Below are 22250 nucleotides of genomic sequence, written 5' to 3' on the forward strand. Positions count from 1 at the left end.
GCTTTGAACCTGTGGGTTCAAAGTTGCTGCTTAGTGTTGGCCAAGGGAGAGCTTGTCTCAAGGTTTATGTTGTGTCCTTTTCTCCTTGCTGAGCAGCTGGGAGAAGGTGGTGCATTCTCCATAGGAAAATGTGGCATAAGGAAGACAGGCCATTTGGTATACAACAGCTCACTGTCCCTAAAACCATTTTGCAGTCTCTATTGTATGGTACTCTATTCTCATAAGTCATGAATCAGGGATCCCTATTTCCCTTGAGGCTTTACTTACAAAAAGACAATCTGGAGAGGAGCCTGTTCTCCTGTTGTAACTTATTAAGTTGTTTATTACAGCTATTTTGTCCCTGGTTGGGATGATCTTTGTGGTTTTGCTAGGCCTCTGTAGGTCTGAATAACAGCCATAGATACAGCTGAGACTTCTTAGAAAATAACCAGCATATAAAGCACTCAGTTTTGTTATTGCAAGTGATGGAGTGCTGCTCTGCTGTTATCTTTCTTTTTTTTTGTAATGTATTTTAAAACATGTTCTTTTAGTAATGGAAAAGTAATTAAGGGAAGAAAAGATATATGAACAAAAGGTTGTTCTGCATTCTTGGATGTGTTGGGTCAAAGCTACTTCTTACTTTGTATCTTCAGAGAAAAGATGAGGTTGGTACAGCACTCCTCATCATCTCCTCAGCAAGTTAGATATGCTGAGGCTTAGTGTGCCTAATGCAATGGAACAAGCTAATGCAACAGTGTTCTTTCTCCCACCCCCATGGGCCAGGGGATTGGAGTGGAGACATTCGTTCATGTTTTCCCACCTCTTTTTGTAAGTGCACACTTTTTTTTTTCCTAGGTTTCTTTTTCCTTTCGCTTAAGCAAACCACCCAGCTCACTCTGGTTCCTAGAGTATAGGTCCATACCCATATATCCACATTTTTAGATAATGCTTTAAAGTGATACTTCTCCTGGTGTTCTTCAGCATTGCTATCTTTTTTATATTTTTAGTGATGTTATCATTTAAAACACACAAACTCTTAATTTCATAATACTCTAAAATTATTTGTGTTATAATCCTGTAAATACATCAGTGCTTCTACTGAGAAGGTAAACTGCCTGAACATCATCCCATGATTCATTGTGATACTTCTAATACCTATTAAAATATAGTATTTATTGTTTTATGTTTGCAACTTCCCTGCATGCTCCTTCAATCCCCTTTCAAGATGATTATGGATTCTCTCTAACAATTGTAGAATGGGACATCATTTATTCTGCTACAAATCCCATGTGGAATGCCTTCTCATACTCAGCTTCTTCAAAACATTTCTGTTGAATTTTTCCATGCATAATCTACAGGGCAAACAATACTTAGAACCGTTTTGAAGTTGTAGAAGGTATTGCAGCTACTAAAATCAATTCTTAAGTTCTGATGATGTTTCATTAGAAAAATACGGTATTTCAGGTATCTTTATCTTAACAAGCTCTTTTTAAAATACCATTTTAATTATAAAATTTTGGAGATCTGTTATATGGGTATTTTAACATCTAAGAAGCCATTAATAATTTGGTTTTGTTTCATGAAAAAAGATGTATCTTTAGTTCAGAAAAGCAGGGTTTTTTAATCAGTTGACAAGCATTATTTTTTAGCCTTCTGTCCCTAACTTATTGTGAGACTTGTGCCAGCCCATCCATCCATCTTTCACCTACTTCTTTAATAACTTTTTAAGCTGTTGGCCAGTTTCAGTGAAAACTGACACCCTGTAGTAGCTGCTGAGATAAATTAAGTTCATGTTTCCTGAAAGAGGTGGGTGAGGAGAGGAGTGAAAAAAAAAATCACAGAGGACCAGTCAGGCAAAATTCAGCTGTCATGCATTGTTCTCTCTTACAATCCAGCCTCACCACCCAGTACAACTGTTTTTTCTTGGATGGGGATATCCTGAAGGAACATGTTGGGGAGCTGTTGTTTGCTGCATTGGTGTACTGGGAGATTTAGTAAACAGGGCATGAATGCTTAGGAAATCGTGCTTCAGTTGGTACAATGCTCATATGTCAAAGTATTGAGTCCCAAATTAACTGTTTTTTGCAAATTGTCAGGATAGGTCCTTTTAAAGGTAAAATTTAAAGGGTATTTTTCAAAGGATAAGGAGGAGACTCCCAAAATCTGTGGGTTTTTTTTAGATAAAAGGAGCATTTGAAAAAGATTTATACCCAGGCGATTCAGAGCAGTGACATTTCTTAGTGAATAGGAAGAAGCTTCCCACTGTGGAGAGATTGTTCCACAAGTGCTTCTTTTGGCACTTTTTCTTTAAGTCATTCACTGACAGACTGACATGTTCATAGATCTATATTGAAGTATTTACTTCGGGGAAAAAAACAAAGTTTGAAGAAACGGTAAGTTCTTTTTACATGTTGTTAGTGATACTGAGCATCCACGAATTCTCATCTCATGGCGTCCAGTGGCTCTGTTCCTATTTGAAATTCAGCCTCTTCATTTACATGACTAAATGTGACTTTCATCACATTTTAATTTGAATTTTAATTACTAGTCTTTAAGATTTTGATCAGCACTAATAAATTATAGCACAGTCATATGGTATTTAGCTGATTGATTTTTGCATGCTGAAATATAGTCATTTTGAAGAGCAGTAAAACTTTCAAGTAGAAGAAATGTTTCAAAGATAAAGGAATTTGTATTGGATTTGTTCACTTGTGTTGGACCAGAGAGGAAAGTCCTAAATGTGAGCCCTTGTGAGGGCAAAGCAGATGTCTACTATCCAGTCTGTTTTAAATAAATGCAGGGACAGCAAGTCAGGCAAACAAGGCCAGTGAGTGCAGCTTTTGGGAATAGCTTTGTGTCTCCTGGTGGTGGTGCAAGAGGTGAGAGCTGATAATGTAATATTGGGTGATGGTATCTCACATGGTACTCTGCATTGCAGAACTGGATTCTGAACGTCAAATATGGGTTTGCTGAGTTCTTGCCCACCTGCATCTGTTCCTGGCTTCCTCTTTTGTTTGGATGTCTTTTCTCTTAGAACTCTACAGCATAACATCAGGAGAATCTTTATTTTCTTTTCCTGCTCTGAAGTGCCCATTTTTAGTTTCAGTTCACCAGTAGCATGGCAGGAGTACTGTAACAGAAAGGATTATAACTAAGCCCCACTCCATATAAGCATCTCTGTTCCATAGCACAGCTGGGAGTCAGCTTTCACTGGCTGAAACGTGTGTACTGTCACAGGGTTGATAATATAAGACCAAAACAAAGCCAGTGGATAAAATCCTGGCTCCACTGATGTTACTCACCTTCCCTCCATGTCCTCAGTGGAGTGACAATTCTCACCTGTCACTTGTTTCTTAGGCAGGAGAGAAATGGAAAGCCAGGGAGCTGGCAACACCTTCCACAAGACATTGTATCCTGAGCAGTAAAAAAATTCAACTAGGCAAGTAAGTTGTGGGATTGAGAACCCAGTTATTTCTATTTTTCACTTGATTTTCAGAGAGGATCCTGATCTCCTAAATCTTGTGAAAAGACATCTAAATCAAGAAGCATGTACTCCTTTTGGAGTTTCCGTTTTTCAGTTCTCTCTCTACTTGAGTTTGCAAGTTCTTGTACAACTGAGTGAAATCACTGAGGCATGCTCAGAAGTCTTTGTCCTGGGGAAAAGACTATGTCTGCCTCAAGACTTCTGGTACATTTTTTAAGCAAACAGGCCCCACTTTCTGTATTTTTGAGTATGGGTTAGAGGCCTGAGTATTAGACAAGTCAGGATTAATTTAGTTCATAATGAACTGCTGTCTGCAGCCTCATTTGAGTTATTGTTTAGGATTCTCAGCTGAAAGGGCACAGGACAAAGTATTTAGAAGCCTGTGTTTGGATTTTCTAAGAAAATTATATAGGGAACATAACTGAAAACAGAAGAGTGTTTCTGAAAGCGGGGGTTAGATCTGCTTTTGGCTCCTGGCAGTTCCTTGCTGTCTAATGGCAAAGTTTCAAGAAGAAAGGGTTGATGCATGATATTTTGGGCCAGCTAATATCCTTTCCTGGGACAGAGAACAGAACTCAGCCTTCCTTAAGATAAAGGCAGCCCTAAACTTGGGAGTTTTACTACCTAGAATAGTGGCATCATTTCTACAAAGTTAAGGGCAAAATTGCTTCCTTTTTCAAAGCAGATTAGAGCTTCTGATGTTTCCTATTGGTGACCTACATATTTCTTTAGAAACAGTAGATACCTAATTTATGCAAATGTTGAGGCCTGCATCAGTTCTTTATTATGTCCACTAATTGCATTGTTAGTTTGAATAGTTATGGAGGACAGACTAGGCTGCCATCTCGTACTGCCATGCCCAACAGTGCACCTAAACCGAAAAGCTTTCTACCCTGTTTTACTGATACCCTGTCTCCCAAACCTATCACTACTCTTTTTGCCTATTGTCTGATTATCATATCTTTCTCAACACTTAGATTATAGTTTTTCTGAGGCCAAGACCATTTTCTTTGTTGTTTCTCTGTACAGCAGTTGGTGTATCATCATCCTGTTGTACTGTCCTGTCAGGTCAACATGCTGTGCAGTGAGAATATACCAGCTTTCTTGGAGCTACTTTTTGATTCATAAATGTAGGATTGCATTTCACCAGAGGAGTACAGGAAAGCCTGTACTGTTGTGGTGAAACTTAACTGTTGCCAGGACTGTGATACTGTTTAAGGACTAAAACCTCAAAGAAGATGTAACAGCTGAGAGCCTGCCTTCAACTTGAAGTGCAGTATCAGTGCCTAATTCCCAGTCTCCTTAGAAAATCTTCTCTCTCCTTTATGGACTAGTAGTCCAATACCTTTCATGAAAATTAAATGCATATAAATCGAATTTTTCAAATATGTGTACAGTCTTAAGTACCATTAGAATCAACCTTGGCTGGTTTAGTCTGGTTTTGATTTTAAACCTGACCTTCAAATACGTGTCTCGCTAAATGCGTTTCTGGGTGCATTTTTTTTTTGTTTGTTTGTTTTTGGAGATCATGTCATTTTTATATAGCTGAAGAAAGGGTAGTGCTGAAAGGAATGCATCTTGGAATGCAAGTGGAACTATTTAGACTCTCTTCTTTAAAGCACAGTTTCTTTGTCTATACCCATCCAGTGCTTAGAAAGAGAGGATTTCAGGATATTATGAGCTATATTCTTCTCTTGCTAATCACTTCCATCTTTGCAGAAAAAAAACCCAAACTGTATACATCTGATAACAAAAAGGAAACAAATACAGAGAGATAGATTGACTTTTTCCTGAATTTTATTATTTACCTAATTTATATTTACTTTTGGAAAATACATGGATTGTTTCTAATAGTTGTAAACTCCTGTGGCCTTTAATGATACATGTGGATTAATGGCTTCTCAAAGAATTGCTTTACAAGAGTGCTGTAGCATTTTTAGGATGAGTGCTTAGTTAAAATAGTCACTAACTGCATGTTATTCACATAGGCATTTTTTGTACCAAACCTGTGTATTTTTTATTATCTGTGCATTCTGACTTGAATCACTAAGGTCCTTTCCTATATGTACATACAACATTAAGCTTATGAGTGGGTCCAGTTGTTCTAAAGTTAGTAATGTTCCCTAGAATCACGTTCTGAATCAGCCCTTTAACGTCTGTATTACTATGATGCAAAATAGATTCAAAGGAATAGTTTGGTTTTATATAAAAGATAAGGAGTACTGAGGGTTTTTTTTGTGGGTTCTGTTTGCTTGTTTGTTTGTTTGTTTGTTTTTAGTTTAAGAGTGCAATATATGTTTTCTTTAGCTGTAAAAGCACAATCAAGGCAACATGATAAGTGAGTCAGTGTTGTAAAAGTAAAACTAATTTTGCCTTCACTCACATGAGCTATAGAAGGAGGAAGCTTTATTGTCCCTGGGAAGGTGATAAGGCAGAGTAATTGTATATTATACTGTCCTGGAACATCTGCCTGAAGACTGTTGGAGCAATTCATCTATCATGGACGATACAGCATGTTTTGTCTTTCTGCTTTAACCCATCCCCACTGCTGGCCTGCACGAAGGTTTTGATAGGGACTGTGCCTGGGCTGGGGCTCACATTAATCAGTCCCCTTGTTCAACACTCCAGCTGACATAATTACAACCTGCGCACAGCAGTTATTCAAGTTGAGTCCTTGTCACTCGTGGTGCGAAACTACACAGCTCAGATCCCGAAGGAGATTGCCTTATCACACAGAACAAGGGCTCACAGGAGTTGAAGAGAATAGAAATGGGAAAATGTCTTCCGGGAGTACTATATATTCCTTTAAAATAAGACATTTGAGAGACTTACAAGGGACAAAGAGAAGCATTGTGCAAGGTCTGAAATGAACAGGTTATTATTTTTAAAAGGATTACACAGGCCATTTTTGTGAAATGGACATGCATTATTAAATAAATTCAGTGGTCTCTCTTATCATTCAGTGGCTCTGCACTATTAGTTTTCTTCAGAAGTGATAAAATAGTTTTTGACTTGTATAAGCTTTAAGTATCTCTCAGTAGAAATCATCAGAACACAACTAATAAAAGTGCTCATATTATACCAGTAAAATTGGCACACACATAAGTGAAGACCTGTGAGGATCAGAGTTAAGGGTGAAGGAAGAAGCGTGCAAAAGGGCTTTCAAAGATGAGCAAGTTCATTAGTTTCTGCTGTTGTATGATACCAGAGAGTGAAAGGTGAAGCCAAAGAGAAAGTTTCATATTTTACCATTCTTTCCTGTTTTCATGTTAACCCTCTGGGGAAAAAAGACAAGTCCATAACATTATCTATGATAATGAAAGAAATTTATTTTCATGTAATATGATGGGGTTAATTTTATATGTATGGTGGTGGGCTTTTTCTTTAAGACAGAACCTTTGCATACATGATCATAGGATAATTTCTTTGGTATTGGTCTATAAAATTCCTTAATATGACAGAATTTAATTGGTATCCAGAAGGCTTTTGCCCTGGCGTTGAAATTTTTTTCTTCTTGGGTCAGCTTTTTGATGTAATGCCATTCAGGCCGTTGCTATTCTTCTCAATCAATAGATTTAGAGTGTTGCCCTGATTTCTCATCTAGTTAAAATCATGTTATGTCTGTTAGACATAATTGTGTATTGTTGAAAGCACAGTAAAAATGTGTCTATTCTGGGTGGTCCAATTTTAATCTAATACTTTTACAAGACAGCAACTTTGAATAGTCTGAAGTAGACTAGTAGAAACTACCTTATACATTTTGCTTTACATATAGGTATGGTAAGTGAGTCAAATACATAGTTCAGTGCTTTCATTCCATTTTAGTATCTTTTGGTTAAGTACACAGCACATTAATTTTGATGTGTAGGTCTCTAGTGAAAGTCCACTACATGAAAACTGAACTGCAGTTTCTTACTGAGCTGCAGGGCATCCTTATAGGCAAATGTACTCTTGTAGGAACAAAAGTCACATTTTGCTTGCTCCTTACTGTTAAAACCAGTTCTCCTGGAGTGAATGATGTCTGTGAAGTAAGCTCAAAGTACAGAGCCAAATACTGCATTTACTTACATTTGTGCAGAAAATGGCATTATGAGGACATAATCTGAAGAGAATGATGTTTCTCTGATATATGCTTTCAACACACATTTTAGGTTAAATAATCAATCATACCTCCAACTAAAGACCCAAATTTGACTTTCAGAATCGAAGATGGTTTTGCAGTATTGACAGCCAGGAAGAGTATATTTTAATTTGCAGACTGAACAAATTTCCATGACATCATGGAAGCACAATGAATGGCTGACCTCACAATGACATTTTTCAGACTTAAATTGTACTTCTTGGAGACTTTGAGCCCAGAAAAAGCCTTAAGCTCAGCCAGTCTGACCTTCTACAGAAAACAAACTGCATAGGTGTTTTTTCTCCCAGTTTGCTCCTTACTGAACCTCCTACTTCTAACTGAATTTTGTGATCTAGAAACATATTCAGGTTTGATCTGAAAAGAGGCAAAGTTGCAGAACCAGCTTCTCTTCTGGGAAAGATTAATTGCTGAAGAAATTGTGCTTTATTTCTCAGTTGAATTTGACTGTAACTTGCAGTCATAGCTTTTGGTTTCATACAGGTTTTCTCCAGGTTAGGTTGTTCCTTAATTGCACCTTTATTCCATGTTAAGTTACTCACGGGCCAAGCTCAAATGTAATAAGCAAAACAGAAGGGGGTTTTATTAAGTGTTTTAGAGTTTTTTCTACCCCACTTAACTTGTATTTCTATTTATAATCACTTTGTGGCTGTTTGTTCCTTTTTTTAAAGGTAGTCAGTAATACAGGAAGTAGATATTCTAGAATTAGTTTCTCCGGTGTCATAAGAGAACATTGCATCCTTACATTTGCTTGCTACTTCCTTGCTTATACAGCTAAATATAGCATGGGGCCTTTGCTTATAGCATCACACTAGAAGTTCACATTAAACTGGTGGTCCACTAATCCCTAAATAATATTCACTTTCACAGCTTTTCACAGCATTGTCTAAGCTACTTGCATGCATTGTGCAAAGGTGGGAAAGCTAACATGTAATTGTGTGTGTACATGTTGTGATTGAACACGCCTGGCTTCTGCGACTGCTCTGTATGATGGCAGTGTCATCGTTATTAATCATGCTGCCAATTACAGTGTTGTCTGCAAATTTTATTAGCAGGGATTTTATGTATAGTTTTGGCTTGCATAACAAAAGTGAATCTTTCGGACAATTATTGCTGATTCCTTTGATAAATTGGAACATTTGAATAAGGAAGAAAATGACCATCTCTTTTTGCATGGGGGGTTGGGGCTGGGATAGGGCAAGAAGAGGCACTGTATTAGCATTAAAAAAACCTACTTTGAGCAGAGATCGTACAGACCACAGTGCCCTGGGTATGAATCCAGGCTGCAAAGCAACAGGATCTGTCCTCTAGGGAACCGTGTTGTCACTAAAATGGCTGAAGGAACTGACACGAAGGCCAGTTGGACGAAGTACCATCTGCATCTGAGATTGACAGGCAGCCTTTAGGGTCTGTTGCTATCATTTCTGACTCCAGCAACATTAGGAGTCCAATTTCATCTTGTGCAGCCGCTAGATTCCACACCCTTTCCTAGGCTCCATCTGCACTTCTATATCTGTGAAAATACTTTATGTGTTCCTGAGGATATACAAACAGACTCCACAGAATTGTTCAGTTACTTTATGTGGTCGTTAAAAGAAGTACAATAGGGAAAAAATTGATGTTGAAAGGAAATGCGTGTCTTCAATTAAATTCATCCCAGCTTTTTAAAAAAATGGATGTTTTCCATGGCCTCATTTCAGCAATGTATTTGATCATGTACATAAATTTAACCTTGTGAGTCATTCTTTTGAAGTCAACGGGGGCTGCTTGTACTTAAGCCGCAAAAATGCGTAAGTACCTTGTTTAATCAGGGCCTGCGATACCTAAAGCCCAGTCTCCATCCTCACACCACTGCAGAGATGCTGTTTCTCAGACCAACTTCTCTTTTATGCCATCTGCTCTAAGGAGAAAGGAAAGGGGGAGGGAGGAAGCCCAGGAACAATGGAGTGATTATTCTCAGTTACTGTGAAATAGATGAACTCCACCTGCTATTTCTGCCACTTAAACCTTGGCTGACACAGTGCAGCAGTGCACTGTGCACAGCAGACCCCTGCATTCCTCACGCCGCAGGCACACAGGCCCTTGAGCTGGGCTGTCACAGAGACCCCTTTGCCTGCAGCACAGTGGTAGCCAGGAGTTCTAGAAAACATTGCAGAGAGTTTTCAGAAGCAGATCACTCCTAAGAAAAATTGGTTGTTGTTTTGTTTTTGGTTTGGTTCTTTTTTTCCCCTTTGTTTGTTTTGCTTTCTTTTCTTCGGTAGTCAGTAAAAGGAGACACTGAGCCTCTCTTGGAAGAGCTGCTGGGGCAGACTCATAAGCTGAGCAGCCCGGCTCTGCACAGCACCTAGGGGACAGTGAGGATCACAGCACAGGTGCAGAGCTGAGGCATATTTCCAGGACTTTTGTACCCTTTCCACCCATTCCTTTCAAGTCTAGCAGTTTGGACATAATTTGCAGGTTTCTGTCTAAAAGCCTCTTATTTATTTCTTTTTCTCTTTTCTTGTAGAAAATATAATTAATGGAAGAATTTAAGGCAGGATGCTGTAATTCCTTGGAATCACAGATAGGCTTTCTTCTGGAAAATATCATGTTTTCTTTAAATTGTGGAGTCTGGTGTTAGCCATGTTTTTGCAAAAATACTCTGAAAATTCACGAGTAGGTCTAGATGCCAGCACTGGTCTATGCTTTGGTTTTTGTTCACTGTGCAGGGTTGTTAATGGCTTTACAGATTCCTCAGAGGTAAACAAGACTAGAGTACATCTCTTCTTATTTCCCTTCAGAATTTCCAATTACCCTGAATTTGCCTTTAAAAGCACTTACTTTGGCTATCGTAATGATCAATTACTTGAAACTGGGAATTTTCATTCCAATACATTGTAAATAGAATGGTGGATCTGTGGCCAAATTACAATTCGGACGTGCTAGTCTGCTGAATGGAGCTCAGACACAAGCAGTAATTATCAATCTTCCATCATTTTCTGTGCTGACGCACAAGTTTTTGCTGCTTCCCTACAGGGCTCTGCTACTTTTTAGCAGCCAGCATTGGACATCTGTCACACATACTGTATGTCATAACAAATAGATCATTACAGAAAAAAATGCAAAGCTAAAAATGTAGAAAAGCAGAGAACATTAAGATTATTATCCCTGGGTGTTGGTATAATACTATCAGAATAAATCCCAAACACATTTTTATTATTTTCTTTGTGAAACTGACAGTATTATGAAATTTCATTAAAGCATGCAAATGTAGTGTACTCTCTTTTGTGGGCTACTTTGTATTCTCTGAGTGGCAATACATGCAATACATGGCAGTACATGAAAACATGGCAATACATGTGGTCACCAGGCTGTTGGGCATGTGTTTTTATGGCACTGTGGTTGTGTATTTCACTCACCTTTTCTGGGTAGAGTTGAAAAGCTGTGAGCAAATACTCTCTGCAGAAGCGGCTATGGTGGCAAAGGTGTTGCTTGTCCCCAGCAGCTCATTGCCTCTGTCCAGCAGAGGTCCTTAGGAGCAGCACAGGGAGGTGTTTGGCAGCAGTGACACAGGCAGAGCTGAGCTGGCACTGGTACATTGGAATTGTCCTCCTGAGTTCCCATGGAAGGAGCTGTTTGCTGCTAATTCCAACAATAGTATCGTAAGTCACTTGAGAATTGAAGTTGGTTGCGGAGCATTGGCATTTGTATCCATGTGATTGTTTCCCCACTCACGTAAAACCGAAATAAAAGGTAGAACTTTTGCTTTTAAAGGCAAAGAGCAAGGAAAAAGAAACCCAGGTGCATGTTAGTAGTGAGAAGGATGAGAAAATGTATTACATTTCTTGTACATATATACATAAATATATTAGTTATGTGTGTGTGTTAATATCTAATAATTATTGCAGTTTTATTATGTTAGTTTCAACACATTACCACACTTTGACTGTGATATTTTACTGGTTTTTTATTATTTCTTGTGCAATACTGTGTTAATTTCCAGCACTGAAGAGGTAAGCTTTAGCTTTTAAACTTGCAGTCTGAATTGCCAGTGCAGATTATGTATTGTTATGTAGCTAGTTTGAACTAACTGGCAATCAGTTTATTTTATTTTAAAACCAGAAATGTAGCTAAATCTTGAATATGCAGGGAAGGATTTTTGGTTGGTTGGTTTGTTTGTTTGGGTTTTTGCTAAGTAGAAGTTGGGCAGAGTGACTGTCATTGTGGAGGTTTTGATTGAATAAGCCTGTTTGTATAATGTAATTACCACAAATTGAGGTATTTGTTTCTTTCCTGTCAAGAAAATATTGCCCACTAGGTTGTTTACCACCACCCTACTGAATAGTAGTTTTCATACAGTTTAATGACAGCAAGAAGCAAAGGCAGGCTAGAAGGGCTGTATTTTGGAAAACTAATGCTGAAAACAACCTGAAAGGTCACTGCATTTAACTGAGTGTGCAGGAGTTCTTGGTGCTGCAAGAAGTATGCAGGAGTTCCCAGAACTGGCTGCAACTGGAGAATGCTGAGCATGGGGAAATCCACGGCATCCATGTATGCAGCACTGGTGTGAAATGTGAATGTATTCAAAGCTTAAAGCAACTGGAAGGAATGTAGGGAGAACCTGATGATTCCTCAGAGTGAGTTGAACGGAACTCTGTAGCTCTTCCATTGGAGGTCCAGGTATCAGGAGATTCTACAGCCAAGCAAGGTGTGTTGGATATGTAGCACTGTAAGCTGGATGCAGGGGGATAAGAAATAAGACAGTTTGTAAAAGGGAGAGTGATCAACTGAAGAGTAATTTGCCTATAAATTCAAAGGACTCCCTATTTGCTCTCGATCAGAAACCATGTTTTAGTATCAAAAGGGTTATAGTTTGAGAAAAGAATCACTGGGCAAGTGTTTATGAACTGTGCTATCAGTGAGGTCAAGCTAAATATGACCTTGGATTTCTAAAAATCTATGGCTCTCCTTTTCTAGTGTAATTACATTATTGCAATTTTGATTTAAAGAGTTTTTTAAGTTAGATAGCATTTCTTTCTGTGAAAGAAATACCTGCAAATGTTTGATGAATAACTGAGGTTAAGAATCTACAATAGTGCATATTGCTTCATTGAGAAGTTTTCTTTCATCATAATTGCTTTTATTTCTGGAGACTTTGCTATTTTTCTGTCAAAATGCTGCAATTTCTCTGTACTTGCAGGTTGCATAGCAGGGTATAAAGGGTGCAGAAGACCTTCAGAATGCTGTCATATGAGAGTGAACTTGATTCATACTGACAAACAGGGAAAAAATAGAAATCTTTTCAATCAGTTGGTTGTATCACTGTGTTTGTTTTTATGTTGTAAATTGTGATGTCAATGGAGCTGCCATAAGTCCTTTATGTTGCATGTATTTTTCTGCAGAAAGGATTTTTATACCTAATGTGCTGGAGAAGACCTTTTGAAAAAGGTTTGTTTTGTGCAAATAAGAGTCCTACAAGGTGCTAAAATTTTTAAAACTTAGTGGACTAGATAATTAACATTTTGCCTCATTTGCACCTCTGAAACCTTCCATTTCCATGTATTGCAGTAAGTATCTTTCTGAAAATGTCAGGCACTGCATAATGGAAGAGTGTTCTAATTTCAGTTTCTTACTAGTAAATAGGAAAAAAAATTATTACTTCTGCAATATTTCATTTAGCTATTTAATACAATGCTATTGTATTGTCATGTAGAAAACCCTTAAAAATATAGAAACATTCCTATTCTGTGTGGGCAAATTTAGAAATTTTGTGAATTCCTCTTATTTCATGATTTTTATCCAAAACACCACGTAAAAGACAAGGGCAGCAAACAGCTTGGTACTGAGCAGCCACAGGTCTGCAGTTAAGTACTGAACTTGGCTGTTTACAGAGGCTGCTTGAACCAGGGCTGCTGGCTGAGGGGAGTGCAGAGCACAACCTGCTGAATCCAGCCACGAGGCTGGGGAGAAGTCCCTCTGCACGGAGAGGGGATGCCCAAATCCCTCCCCCCACACAACTTTTACTAGTTGCTGGTGAGACTGGCTGGCTGAGCTCTGCAAGACTGAAAAGAAGGAGGAGATGATGGGGGAATAGTAAATGAAGACAGCACTTACTGAGGGGACCTTCAGGCTGACTATTTTTCCCCCAGCACAGATTTGCTCTAAGACTCATTGTTCCACACGTTTCCCTGCTGCTGACTTTGAACTCCCATCTCTGCCACCTGCCAAGTGCATGTCTCTGCTCTGCCATCCCAGACCCCTGAATAATGCTGCTGTTTACAGTGGGGTAGGCCTAGTTTTGCTGAGGAATTAAGTCTTTTGCACGTTACAGCTTGCCAATGCAACTGAGAAAATGTCTTCATAGGGGCACTTAAAAGGTAGTAACCTTTTAGGGCTAAAGGAACAACTGTACTTTTTGGGTTAAGGAGGAAGGCAGTTATGAGACTTCTGTCCCATCCACCAGAGGCATGATATTCCCAGTCTTCTGTAGAAACTGGACACTCTGTTTCTTGCCCTTAGCACAATGCCATGGTGGTTTGTTGTTTGTTTGTTTGTTTGTTTTTTGTAAAAGAACGAAGCATATGTATATAAGGATAGGAGAAGGAAGGCAAAGTAAACAGAGGCAACAGACTGTCATATTGAAAAAGTGTCTGGCAATTTTATACAACTCCTAACCTTCCACTTTATTTCACTCACCCAACAAAGTGGATCAATGGTGCTAAGAGGCAAGGGTGCAGATGGCTGTGGAATGGGGCATCGGGCTTCCTTGTCACAGGCTGATGCCTGTGCAAGCTCAGTGACCACTGAAAACTTGAATAAATTGTTTGTAATTGTAATTGGAGCATCCTAAATAAGGAGAGACAGAGGACTGGTACTGGTCAGCGTGGAGAAAAGACTCGGGGGATATGATCAGTATGCACACATATCTGAAGGGAAGCTCTAAAGAAGAGCTGAGAAGTTCTGTCTCAGTGTTGCCCAGAGAGAGAACAAGAGGCAGTTGGTTCAAATAGGAAGATAGGATGTTTCCTCTGAACATCAGGAAACACAATTCCCTTGTTAGAGTGACTGAGCACTGGCACAGGTAGCCCAGGGAGGGTGGGAAATATCTTTGGAGATCTTCAGAAGCTGCCTAAAAATGATCCTAGGCAGCTGACCCTGAGTTGTCCTTCCTGAGCAGCAGGGATGGACCAGACAATCTTGAGATGATCCAGTCATCAAAGTTCAATCTATTTGAACTTTAGGCACACTGTGATTCTGTGACTAAAGTACCATTTTACAATTGACAAGTTTACAATTTCCAGTTTATGATCCTTGAATATGCAGCAACCTTTAATGTCTTTAGAGCAGAAAAAAGTACCTGGTTGGTAGGAATGGACTTGTAATGGCGACATGGAATGTGCAGCTAAAACAGCAATGAGAATGCATCGTTGTGTGATGAACATTAGAGACAAATGCCCTTTTTTGTCTTTTTCCAGAAGAGGTTTTCTGTTCATCTTAAGCAGTAGCTACATTTCTCAGGAGAATCTTAGCATCTGTCTCCCTTATTTCAAAGTGTTATCCTTTACAGAAATGTGGGAGCTCTCCTGGATATGGAAAATAGTGAAAATATACCAGTCTTTCATGGAGGAGGTCATACAGGTTTGTTGCATGGGAAGCTCCTCATATTTCCCGTTCATCTGCAATATACCTTAGCAACATGTTCTATCTCCTCTTTGCTCTGTATAGCACTGACAAGACACTGAAAAATCCATACAGGCCTCCCTCTTCCCTTTCATAGGGTTTTTGTGGTGTTTGCATCAAGTCTCAAACTTTTCTTCACATCTAATAAGAAGACTTACTGCAAGACATGAAATAAAATTTTTATTGTGTTTCTCTACATCAGAATTAAATGTAAACTCTGACTGTTGCTTTAGACTGATTTAGTCTCTCTCAGGAGTTCTCTTCCTGTTACTTAAGAGCATGGACAAATTGACAGAAATATATAGATTTGATTTTAAAAATGGATCATAAGGATGAAAACATGCTTACAAGAAACAATGGTAATAGTAATTTAACTTAGAAACTTCTACTGTAGCTTTACTGAAAAACAGGCTAGTCTCCTAAAACCTGCATTTATTTGTTTGTGGCTGTAATTCAAACTGGAACTCAAAAACCAGAAAGACTTTCCTCAAAAAATTTTTGTTGTGCTGGGCTCTGTTTCCCAAATTTCAGAACAAAGGAAATCTGTATTCCAAGGTTTATAAACACCTGGAAGTGAATCTTATAATACAAACAGACTTCTCTGTTTGCTCATATGATATGAAGAGATGTAACTACACACACTCTGTGTTGGTGGGGGTGTTTTGTGTCAGACATATGACGACATTCTTATACAGTACGAGGGAGAAGACTCCTAATAAAACACACATTCAAAGCACACTGCATAATTAAAAACCATTTTATATGCAGTACACTTTTGTCCTATCATATTTAAAGGTATCACTTGTCTTCAAAGGTGCTTGGATTTGCCAATTGTTACCATCATGGTTTACCTTATGATGGCAATTGCTGCTTTGCAGCCTAATATGAGGGGCCATTTGTAATGTCTTGTGATCTCACATTTCTCATTTCTGATTAAGCCTTCCTGGCCTTGTCACATGGAAAATTATGGGTTTAATTTTTTTCTATCTGTATGTTGGTGTGTTTAGCGACAGATTTTTACTGATGACTGAAAAAATGAGGCTTCAGGATTGCTCTGTTTAAAGTGGCTGAAGCAATTTCCAAATCAAAGGAGATAGAACTGGCCTTTTATGGCTTGAAGAGGCTGGGTTTTATTCACAACTCTTACATAGGTCTCCACAGATCCTTTATATATTTCACAGAAATATTTCAAAGTAAAAAGTTTTATATATTTCCTTAGCATAGTATAAGAGCTGAGCTAAAAGAACACAGATATTTTATTTCAGATTCGTATGCTCTGCTTTAATCTACTGCCCTTTAAAGTATAACCCATGATAGAAGGTTACCAGGTTGTCTCCTGCTTTCATTGCAGTATACACTACCTTTTTTCTTTTTTTGTAAAATACGTATTTCATTTTAACAACGTTTATGAGCACTGTAACTTTTTTAGGGCTGAATCCTGAAAGATGCTGAGGACCAATATTTTCTGTATTTTTCAGTGATAAGTGTCTTCTCTGACATTCTCAGGCATCTGATCATTATACCAGTATATAGCAGATGGACATGACAGAGGGTGAGCTTTGGCAGCACCGTAAGGCAGATACCAACTTTGCTATGACCATTTCCGAGGGAGAGACAAGCATTCCAGCAGAACTTCAAGCTGCTACTTCCAGTTTATTTTGGAGGTCCTTTTTTTAGGTGCCTGTTACCGTGGAATTTCTGTCAGTGATGGGTATACAAGCAGTTGCCCAAAATGCTACAGTTGTCTTACTTGAGTATTTGTGAAGTATTATGCATTTAGGTAATTTACATGAGTGTTTGTATTTTTTTTTCAGTAAGGCTGAATTACTGTTCTTACTTTGGCAATAATAATAGTTTATGCTAGTAAGAAAGTCTAAACAATAAACAAAATACCGTAGTAATGGTACACATGGACAATTCCATTCTTTTGAGTCAAAAATAAGGATACTGACTATTTCTGATTGAAATAAATGGACTAGCAGTGTATTTTATGGAGGATTAATTACTAAGTTTGAATAAGTAGGAAATTCTAATGCAAAATAATTTTGTAATAAGGCTGGAAAATATTAATGACTAGAAATTAAAAATTACTGCCATATGGATCTCTCTGTGAATAAGGGAAATATGAAATATTTTCTTTTTTTTCAGAAATTTGATTATAAATATTGCTTTGAAATGTGTTAAACGAATTGTATATGTAATCTGACTTTTATGCATGAAAACTCTGCTACTTTCACAAAAGCTGTGTTTAAGATGTAAACCAGAATCTGTGTGTATTTTCAAAAATATGTAAACTTGAGCAACTCAATTCTCTTTCCTAGGAACAGTTCACACAGCAAGATGAAAGTTGGTGGAACATACTTGCAAAAATCATTCACAGCAACTCCTGTTGAATTTAGAAACTTTGTAGGAAAGGTTCATGTGAGCTCCATCGGGAATATTAAAGGCATTTGTGTATTTCAGTTTTGCTAAGTAAAGACTTTGCTTAATTTCTGTCCATCACTGACTACCATGAGCAAAATAGAAATTCTGTAAATGTAACCAGTCAATCATTCTGGTTCAGATGTAATGTTCAGTTAGCCTGAAACAGCTCTGGGAGCCTTCATGCAAAGGACAACATTTATGCAAAACCTAAGAGGATGCAAAAAATCTACAGATAAGGAAAAATGAGTGATGACTACTGATTTTCTGTTATAACACTAGGTTTTATTTGAACCACTGGTAGAAAATAAATATATATCTTTTTTCTTTTTTTGCATTGCTGTTTAGGTCTAACTGTGCAGAAAATATCCGTAAACACATCTTGCATACTGGAAAGCATGAAGGAGTCAAAATGTATAACTGTCCTAGGTGTGATTATGGAACAAATATCCCTGTGGAGTTTCGGAACCACTTGAAAGAACTACACCCAGACATAGAAAATCCTGATCTGGCATACTTGCATGCTGGTAAGGTCCTTCCTCCCTTTTCTTACAAATTCTTTTCTAAATGCACGTGCTTAAATGATTGTAATAACAAAACAAGAAGTTATTATCATTTATTCTGAATAAGAACATGGTTTTAAAATGGTCTTAATCCTCTTCAAGTTTTACAAGTTTAAAGATAATGCATTAAGCACTGAAATCTATTCATATTACACAAACAAATCTTGCAGTTCAATAAACATCAGAAATGTATGCTATTTAGATGCCTCATTTTGAAATCTAACTGAATTTTTAGGGAGAAATATTTTTTAACATTTTTATTAAGTCCCTCTGCCTATGCTATTCCCCCAAGAACAGAAAAACAAAATTCCATAGGAAATACAGTGGCAAATTAAGGCACTGCTTTAAAAATTCTTAGATTTCGTTACAAAAACATAGATGGTTCCTCATTAAAAGACAGAACAGCAGAGCTCAACCAACAACTTAGATGTATCTTTTCAGACTTTGTGTTAGAGAGGACACACATGGAAGTCACTGGAGGAATGCAAAAGAAAAAACATTGCTTTGGAAACAGGAATTAAAAGAAAAAAGATGGGGTGGTTTCTGTTTAGGAACAAGAAACCTTTGCTTTTGGGTTTTTTTTAATAGATTCTACAGTTCAGAGTGGAAGGCAGAAGATTAATGGAAGCATCAAGTTAGGAGAAAAAGAAAGAGTTCAATGGTATGAGGTTAGGAGAAATAATACAAAATTAGTGTGGAACTTGAATGAAATGTGATCTTAATGCAGGAGAGGCAGATAACTTAGACATCACTGAGTGGAAAGACAAGTCAGAGCAGTGGGAAAAAAGAACAGATGGTGAGAAGAAAGAGATAGGGAATCCAGAGGAGGAAGAAGCTATGTGGGCCAAAGTCTCCCTGAGATGCAAATTAATCTTCCATTGAATTACTACTATTAGTACTCCTGTGTCAGATTTGAATCTTATGTAAGGAATTAATATCATATTTTTGGTACCCTTATATCTGTAAAAAAGCAAAACCTGGAGAGTTTTCATGCAGCTTTGTGCTGTATGTACACTGTAGTTATTTTAAAACCTCTCAGTCTTCTCAAAATGACTGCTTGCTTTCCTGACTAGAGGCAGTGTATTATTTGTACCATATATTTCTATTTGCCAAGTATTCCACTTCATTTTGGAACCAATCATCATGTCATGTCAGCATATGGTGGATAATATCTGGATGTAGAAACAAAATGCCAGTTGGCAGAATACCAATTTCAAAATAGGTCAGAAAACTGATCACATTTTACCATAGTTCTCACTAAAGCAAATGAATATTCAACTCAGAGCTTAAATCCAGACACTATTGGATTTTTACTACAATAATCCCACTTAATATGAAAAAATCAAATGCTCTCAATAGGCAGATAGATATAACAGAGAGCTATAACAGTGATAGAATCAGTAACATTCCAAAATTGCAAACATTTTTATGTACATTTTCCCATTATTAGTTCAAGACTATATCTGGATAAATCAATTGTTCATTGCAGAATGCTGTGGTTAAAACTGTTCAGCTTGCTTGTCTTGGTAACACAGGAAAACAGTCATCAGTGTGTTGTATCCTAATGATAATTCTTTCCTATACATTCACTCTTACACTGTAGAAATCCTCTTGCACTAAACAGGGTGCTGTGCAAATATATTAGTACTAGCAAGAACAGATTGTCACCTAATTATTGTCAAGCTCGCCTAGGACAAGTATGCAACAAAAGTCTTGAAACATTGTTTGCATAATTCCATTGCAGAAAGGATGATACTGTATTTTCCTTTCAAAAAGAAACACTATTAAAGAGAAACCTGGCTGATAATTGTGTATTCATACCACAGTTAAATTAAGGGAAGTTTATTTTCTTCTTTTCAATCCATTTTTGACTGCTGGACATCTGAGAGTTAAAGGTTTTAGAGAAGGTTTTTAGAGGAATGAAGGACAACTCCTGTGCCCTGGCTAACATCCCTTATAAAAATAAGATTTGTTCTGTGTCTGGTTCACAGTTACTGATGACTTATTGGTCATTGGCTGCACCCACAGAGAATCTACAACACGACATAGAGCCCCTTAGGATGATAGGAGTATGAAAGTGTCATACAAGATTGATTTTTTTTTTTTTTAACTTAAACATATTTGTCTGTCTTTTATGTTCTAATATTGCTTTGTAACAGGAAAGCTGGCCTTTTGCTGCTTTGAGCAAATAGAATAAGTTTCTTCACTGGCAAAGAGATAGACACCAACTCCAGCCTCTTTGCAGGACAGGCAGAAATTCCTTCACCACAGCTCATCAAGAGTGGAGCTGTGGGGTACCTTTAGGATGTGACTGGGAGTAAAAGTCAAGCCTGTTTCTTGTTTGTGAAATTAAGATTGACAGTTGGATTTCTAATATAAATTTAATGTTCTTTATAATTGTTGTGGGAAGAGTGGAAGCTTCAGACAAACCTTAGCCTCATAATTTGGCAACAGTTTAAGTTCAAGGAATCACCCTGGTCTGCAAGTTCTAATGACTGCAAGTCAGATCTGTTTATAAAATGAATTATTTATTAAAAAGACAAGAGATAGCAGGTGAAAGATCTTAATCAGAATCACTTACTACACCGTATAAAACTAAAAAGAACTACTAGTAGATTACAGCATAACATAAAAATGCACAATATCAAGGTACCTATATTAGAGCTAGGAAAAGAAATAGTATTGATTAGGAGTCAAATCTAACTTTTCACTGAAACCATGGTAATGTGCACATTCCTTCACTTAATCCCTGGGGAATAACCACAAAGCAGGCATCTCTACTCATGGGAGAAACATCACACATTTCCAGGGAAATGTATAGAAAATTTCTGCTTTGTGGAAGTTAGGTGTGGCTCTTACAGTTTTAAAGTGGATATCTGTCTGTCAAAAATCCAGCTTATCTTTCCAGTTCTCACTTCCATTAGTAAGATGTTTATTGGCAGTTGGGAGATGTTAACCCCATGGTGCCAAAATAACTCACTGTAAGACAGCTTGTCCTGTTTGAGTTATCTGGCTGGTTAACAAACAACAGATAAGCTCTGTTGAGGGTGAGATGCCCTGCTACAATAATATAATGCTCTAATATTAGTTTCTAGTTAGCTTTCTTTGGCAGCTACTATACTGTTTTATAAGGTCAGTGGTAGCAAGGAGCTGGAGGAAGCTGCATTTCTAAGGGAGAGGCTGTGGAAGATGGAAGGCAAAAGAAGGTGGCTTTTACATCTGTAAGGATGATACTGTAATTGCAAGGTGACAGCACTTCTGTCCTAAATTGATGTAAAGAAATGCCAGAAAACCAGGTCTTCATATTTTCTTTCTTCCTTTTGCTATAGGCTCCCTCTGTCATAGAGGGAGTTATTTAACAATACAAGTATATTCCTTATAAATCTTAGATATTTTAAAACAGTAACAGTCTGGATTATATTTTTGTCTTTAACTTTTAAAATTTATTACATTTGATCAACAGGCCTTTAATGCGCACAAGCCAACAAAGATATATGCAGTGCATATAAAATCATGAATTTAATTTTCTAGGCCACACTTCAAATACTCGTTAATGCATTTAACCTTAATTTTTATATGAATCATCAAAGCTGTTTTTTTAAATGTCTGTGTGTTGCTCTGTAGGAACTTGATGCCTATTTCTTGATATTCTCTGATCCATTTTCTCAAGATCTGTTTTAAAATTGAAATCTTGTTGGAAAAAAGGCCAGGAATCCAGAGAATGTTATCCATTATCCACATTGTGAATTTATTTTCTTTGTGAATTTATTTTCTTTTTAAAACCACATTTAAGATAGATCTCATAGCTGTTCTAAGAATGGAGTTGGGCTTGCTAGCAAGCTTAGGAATCCTGCAGGTAATGTTTAAGTGATAGAAATTTGGTTCTAGTGGAAGCTATCTATGTACATACTTGCTGTCCACGTGGAAATCTGAATGTATGTCATTACAAATAGAAAATTAATGCAATAGATGAGCAAATTGTCATATCATGTTGGTGACTATCATT

General features: G+C 37.5%; 1 protein-coding gene across 5 annotated transcripts in view; it reads left to right on the top strand.

Moving 5' to 3' along the window:
* ZNF407 (zinc finger protein 407) overlaps nucleotides 1–22250 on the top strand; it is a 338979-nt gene that overhangs the window by 221912 nt on the left and 94817 nt on the right. For all 5 annotated transcript variants that reach the window (XM_068193734.1, XM_068193765.1, XM_068193755.1 and 2 more), the window contains one exon: nucleotides 18030–18208. In XM_068193734.1, coding sequence (XP_068049835.1) covers nucleotides 18030–18208 — 179 coding nt within the window. The remainder of the gene's footprint in view (nucleotides 1–18029; nucleotides 18209–22250) is intronic.

Source organism: Anomalospiza imberbis, chromosome 1 (assembly GCF_031753505.1).
Source record: "Anomalospiza imberbis isolate Cuckoo-Finch-1a 21T00152 chromosome 1, ASM3175350v1, whole genome shotgun sequence".
Taxonomy (NCBI): Eukaryota; Metazoa; Chordata; class Aves; order Passeriformes; family Viduidae; genus Anomalospiza; species Anomalospiza imberbis.